Source organism: Varanus komodoensis, unplaced genomic scaffold, assembly GCF_004798865.1.
Source record: "Varanus komodoensis strain SLA01 unplaced genomic scaffold, ASM479886v1 scaffold26, whole genome shotgun sequence".
Classification (NCBI taxonomy): domain Eukaryota; kingdom Metazoa; phylum Chordata; class Lepidosauria; order Squamata; family Varanidae; genus Varanus; species Varanus komodoensis.
Genome location: NW_025335684.1, coordinates 9,189,819 through 9,196,091, shown reverse-complemented (window position 1 = coordinate 9,196,091; position 6,273 = coordinate 9,189,819). Strand labels below are relative to the sequence as shown.

The 6,273-nt window shown below is 43.9% G+C and overlaps 1 protein-coding gene across 3 annotated transcripts in view; it reads left to right on the top strand.

Moving 5' to 3' along the window:
* VPS35L (VPS35 endosomal protein sorting factor like) overlaps positions 1 to 6,273 on the top strand; it is an 87,867-nt gene that overhangs the window by 9,637 nt on the left and 71,957 nt on the right. For 2 of the 3 annotated variants that reach the window (XM_044433189.1, XM_044433187.1), the window contains exon 2: positions 1,348 to 1,382. In XM_044433189.1, the coding sequence (XP_044289124.1) occupies positions 1,366 to 1,382 (17 nt within the window). In that variant the 5' untranslated portion in view covers positions 1,348 to 1,365. The remainder of the gene's footprint in view (positions 1 to 1,347; positions 1,383 to 6,273) is intronic. The other variant, XM_044433188.1, reaches the window with a different exon arrangement.

Sequence of the window (6,273 nt, the reverse complement as noted above, 5' to 3'; positions counted from 1 at the left end):
TTCCCCTCCCGTGCTCTTGTTCCTTTCTGGTTACTCTTATCTTGCTAGAAAGTGATGATTTAAAGAGAGACTTTTAAAATAATTTCTCCTATGTACATTCACCTGTATTTTTGTGTGTGTGAGTATGACGCTGTGTGTATATATATGCCTGTATACACACTTTTCTTCTCCTATATAATATGTTCCAAGATTTCAGGTTAGATAACCACACCCACATTCTTTTTGAAACTTGTGTGCCAAGTATAATCATGAAGATTGGCATGTAGGAAGTTTATTTATTTATTTAGAGTTTTTGTATCCCGTCCCATCGCTTATAGCCTCGGGATGAGCTTTATAAGTTGCCTTATAAGGTCAGAATCTTTGTTATCGAGCCCAATACTGTCTACTCAGACTGGCAGCAGCAAGCAGAGGGCTTTTTCGAAGTGGAAATTATTGCTTTGTTGCATGCAAGGTATGAACTTCCTCTGCTAGCAACTCATTTATTTTCATGATTATACTGCAACTCAAGAATAGAGATCAGCAAACGTCAGTCTACAAAGCCAGATCTGCTCCCCACCTCTGAGCAGTACCACCTGTGGGGGCTGTGGTAGTTGTGGGAATGTTTCTTTAAGAGATGCCCACAAAAGGAGAAACAAACTTTTGGCTGTCCAAATGGCCATTAGAAGGTAAGCGGGGCATATTCTATACTCTTGGTAAAGCAGTATCATACCCTGACTTGTAACATGTAGAATAAAATTCTGAAATAAGGATAATTTCTGGTAAAATACTAATCTGGCCAGGATGGTTGCTCCTTTAGCATCCACACGGTCCTAGACTTTTAAAAATTGTATTTTAAAACAGTGGGATCCAAATGACAATTTACAAGTTCAAATGACTTCCAGCTCAGGCTAGCCAAGGCTGATGTTTGAAATCCTTCAGCCTTTTCAGACCCATCCGCAAACATGTATTTGGGGTCTTCCTTCTTCCTTTTCCTCCTCTCCCAGTCCATCTGGCAGTGTAGTGAGGTGGGCAGGTGCATTCAGACCAAAGCCAGCGGTGCAGCAGGTAATGCTAAGCGACGCAGAGCAATGGGCTCCCAGCAATGTGGCTTTGATCCATGGGGTGCCAGGTGAGAATCGCAGGAGCTGCATTCTGTGGGAAAGCAGCAGCAAGCTCCCCCCGAGAAGTCTTGCAAGTCTTAAAAGTCACAGGCATCTACCCAGTTAAAAAGAACCATCCCGCCGCCTATGAAAGCCGCCCCGCGCACGTGAGTCTGTCCCGAGTCCTGGCGCTTGCCCTCTTCCATCATGGCGGCTCCGGCTTCCGCGCGAGGAAAGGCAGAAAGCGGGCTGCGCTATGGGCGGGGAGTCACGTGAGGGAGGCAAGATGGCCGCTTTTCCTTGGTAAGGACTGCGAGGGGGTGCAGGTACCCTCCGCCCCCTCAGACAAAGGGGTCGTGAGAGACACGAAGCGGGCGCGGGGCGTTTCTTCGTTTCTTTTGCTTTGCAGAACGAGCGTGGCAAAGTTTGGAAATGTGGAGAGTTGAAATGTGCAGGGAGGAAGGTGGAGGGGGGGCTTGTCTCTCTCGACCCTTTGAGGGGAGATGTCTGGTACTTTGTTTAATAGGATGCGGCGGGGCCGTTGGTCAAGTCTTCTTTCTGGGGCGTGTGCACGGGAAATAGGCAGCTTGGAAGAGGCTCTGGTTCAGGCAAGGGTCGAGTGTGGGTTGTTACTGAACAAGCGACGGCACAGATTTTTGCCACAGATTGTGGGAGCTGCTGCCAGTCGTGAATGCAATACTGGAATTGGACATATTCTGACTGGTACAGGATCCCCTCCCAAGTTCCTTTTCCCTGTGCACTTTATTTTGGAACGTTGTATGCTCTGTGGAAGAGGCAGAAAGGGGGAAGCATCTCCTGTTGCGACAATTGAGATGTGGCCCATGTCTCTGCACATGTGAAGCAGGATATCTCACGGGTTGCTACTGGGATTGGAAGTGGGCACAGGCACATTTGGAAAGAACTGCATGTCATGAGCGGAGCTGTCTGGAGCCGGGGTCAGACTAGATGGCCCGGGAGACCCCTTCTGACTCGTTCTGTTTCTATGTTTCTGTGAATGCTAAGACATGCTAGAGCTGTGTGTTAATTTCAGCTATGTGTTACTGTGACACAAAGGGCTAGTTTTCATTCAAGGGGTATTAATATTAATATTATTAATTTTATTTCTACACTGCCCAATAGCTGAAGGTGAAGCTATTGGGCAGTGTACCACAGTTGATAAAAACAGTAAAATACATTAAAATAACAGTAAAAATATAAATGGACACTTCAAGTTTAAAACCAAGTTTTAACTGCTAAGGCATGTTCATAAGGCCAGGCCTGTTAGAAAGTGCTGGCAGTAAACTTGTGTCTGAGCGGTACATTTGCAGCATATTAAAAAAAAAAACTAATGCAGGAAGGAGAAGGCATAGCTAAAACCCTTTCTGTGCATCTGCAGTATTGTTAGTGACCAGCAGTACAAGGCAGCTTCCATTTAAACATATGCAGACTGAAAAATAGGTGGAGATTTTTATCTGTGCAGTTTCCTTTGTAGATTGTGAAAACACTGTTATCATCATAATTATTATTGTGTTACCTTCATATCCTGCCTTTCTTCCTCTTGCAAGGAACCAAAGCCAGCTTACATAGTTCTCTTCCGTTCAACATCAACCCTGCAAGGTAGCCTAGACAGATAGGCCCAAAGTCAACTGGAGCACTATTAGAATGCCAATCTTTCAGGTCCCTTCAGTCCACCCTTCCAACCACTACACCACACTTGCGCTCTTTGCATAACTCTTTCAGTGTAGTGCTGCCTTTTTCTATGGGTTGTTTTGACATAAACTGCCCTTCAGTTGATTTGACAGGACGGTGGAGAGAATAAAAGAAGGTGTGGCGGGATGGAGGTTTCTTGCAAGCCCATGGCTTTTGTGAGCTATTTTTCCAATGAAACCAAAATTTGGTTCTGTGGAGGGATCTGTGTAGTCCTCAGGTTTTTAAACTGACTTCTTTGGAATCTAAGCCATTCACTAAAAATTGCTTTAGACTGGAGAAAAAGGTAATGTAAAAGTAATTTCTTCCAGCATCCACTTGGTGGCACTGTTGGTTAACCTTAGGAAATGAGTGTTCCCTCCTTACTATGTTATCGAATTTCTGTGCATTGCAGGATAGCATGTTGTATATTGTGTTACTTAATATTTAATGTTACAACACAATATTCTGTTACTTAAGTTCAGATATTTTCAAGGTTACTGGTATCAAGTGCCAGCTGGTTAGGATAACTTGGGCCCTGTTATTCCTGCAGCTCCATACATTCCTTTGTCTTACTGATTGTTTTATGATCCTGAAAGGATTATGCTCTTAAATTTGCATTTTAAAACTTAGTCTCAAAAGTTGATTACAATGCAGAATAAAGAAAATGAAGTGTATCTCCTTATTCTTTGTTTCAGACTTTCTCACCCAAGATTAGACAGGGTTTTAAACATCTAGAGCCTTTCCCAGCTGGTGCCTTCCAGCTTCTTTAGGCCACATCTTATGTTATCTCAAGTCAACAGGCCAACAGACATGCGGGAAGAGGATTGATGGAAGGTGTAGTCTTTCACATTAGAGAGTGCCAAATTGAGAAAGGCTGGGTTAGATTTTTAATATACAATCTGATGCAGGTTTAGACAGAAAGAAGTCTGACAACTCGTATTCTGCAGCCAACCATGTTTTGAGATACTTGTGGCCCCCCCAGATATTAAAATACAAGTCTCACCATCCTGGACAATTGGCTATGCTTGGCCTGCTGGGAGCTGGAATCCAGCAACATCTGTCAAGCAACGATTTCCATACTCTTGTTGTTGTTGGTCAAATTTATATACTGCATTCCACAGAGGTATCAAAGCAGTGGGCATAAAATGTAATACCATTCAAACAGCAATAAAAGGCCATGATAAAACACAATAATGGAAATTGTAGCGGGCAGTAATACTGCGCTTCCTGTGGTTTGCTCAGACCACAGTTGGCTGGCTTACCATATTATATGGGGTTTACTGGAAAAATGGTAGGAGGTTATTAAGGTTCAATAAGCAGTATAGTGAAATTTCTTAGCGACCAAAAATCAAGATCGAGTTTTGGAGCAGCCATGGCAGAGCTGGCTTTTACCTTGTTAGGAAGAGCACCAGAGCTAATTGTCTTGGAGTTGCTTTTCCAAAATATGTTTCTTATAGATGTGAGAACCAAAATTTATTCCTTTAATGAAGCAGTGTTCACTTCCTCCCCATGCCCCCCCCCCCAGGAAGGGGGTGAGAGCCTGCATGTACTTATAGCCTTTAAAACAATGGGAGAGAGGAACCTATGAAATCCATGGCAAGAGGCATTCTCTTTTCTTCTCAGCTTTTGCTGTAACTTTTACCAGTCACTGACAGCTGATGATCATTTTTCTTGTTCAGAGCTTTCACATGTTCAAAGTGTTTGATGTTATATAATTGTAATCCTAACAACCACCATGTAAGGAAAGTAATAATCACCCCAGTTCTCTGGGAAACTGAGGCTGAAGCCACCTGGCAAATTCATGGCGGAGGGAGGATTCGAATGTGGTACTTGCTGATAGGTGGTCCAGTCTCTGTCATTATACTATGCCAGCTATCCTTTTAAGAGGTTGTGTATGTGTATGGATGCTAGTGGAAAAGTAACATGGGCACCTGGCACCAGTATCTAATTTGACTCCTCTGAGATCCAGGTGTCCTGTAGAACGGTCCACTCAAGAAATATTAGTTCCAGCAGAAAGCACCCATGCATTCATGCAGTCCCCTTTAAAGCCCAGCCCATGAATATATAATACAGACCTACAAGTTGCTCTGCATCTCTTGGACAAACAGACTTAATATAAATTTTCAAAATTTAACATCCTCCTTTCCCAAACAGACATACAGTAACTGATTTCCTAAAAACTGGATTGAAGGGAAGAAAGCAGACCTTTTCTTTTTGTCGTCTTGGTTTGTTCTGCAATAGACTCGTAGTATTAAAAGTTTTGCTTTGTACAAATTTACTTTCTGTTGCTGCCTTTAGATTCTTCCAAGGTGCAGTGAAAATGCTGGGTTTTGTGAAAACCTGAAAGGAACCCTCTTTCTTGCCTAAACCCTTTGCTCTTAATTGTGAAGGTTCTTACACATGCTAATTAGTTCAAGGGGCAAGTGAAGTAGCAGAAGGTTGAGGCCCATTGAAAACAGCACATTCAAGACAGTATTTATGCATAAGCAAGGCAGGAAACTGGAGATTAAGAAACCTAGAGAGACAGGCGTGTGTGCTTTCCTGAATTCTCCTTTTTCCTTCTTTCACAAATATCTCATTAGGTTGTAAAGCCTTTCCTTTCAGCACGACTGTTCAATCTTTCTTCTGAATTCTTTGAGATTTTAAAGAAAGGGTTGCTGAAATGTGTTCAGGGAAATGACAAGTAGGCCAACTGGTTCGTTTGGCCTTCAAAATACTGTTTTTTTAAAGCAAATGCTGTCTCTCGCTAGAAGAGTTGTGAGCTAAAGCTGATTCGCAGGACATGATTGGCTGCTTATTTTCCCCCTACATATTGACCTTTTGGACATACCAGTTGATAAAACCACCAATAGGACAATCTGAGTCCTTTTGGTTGGTGAAAGAGGCAGCATTGCTGTATTGATCTCTTAAGACTTCAACTGAAAGGACAGGTTAAAGGTGATGCAGACAGAAATATTTATTGAAAAGGGTGGATTTAAGTGAGAGAATCCCATAGGACAAGGCAACAGCAGCATGTATAAATGATTTTGGAAAAGGATAGATGGAGGGAGCAGCTGGCTGGACACTGTGGGAGCACATTGCTGGACTGGGTGGGCCCTTGGTCTGACCCAGCGTGGCTTCTCGAAGTTGGCATGATAGGCCCGGGTGGCTGCGAGACAGAGTGCCCCGAAGTACTGGCGTTGCCCTAAAAGACTGACTGCACATTAAAGTTTACCAGGAGATTCTGCCTTCCAGTGGACAGAATGCCAGAGTCGCGGGTCCTTTCGGCACGCTTGGCATTTCGAAAATGGTTCTGGGCACCACCGCAAGATGGTTGCCCTGGGAGACTTGGCTGGCTGCAGGCGAGTGGTTGCTTGCCTGCCTGCCTGCCTGCCTGCATGATGAGGGCTGAGCCAGAAAGCAGAGGGCACGATCCTGTCATGTCTAGGTGGGAAAAGACCTGCAACTTCAGCCCAGCAGGCCTTTTAAAAATCTGAGCCTGTGTTGGGCCGTGCCTGTGAACGCA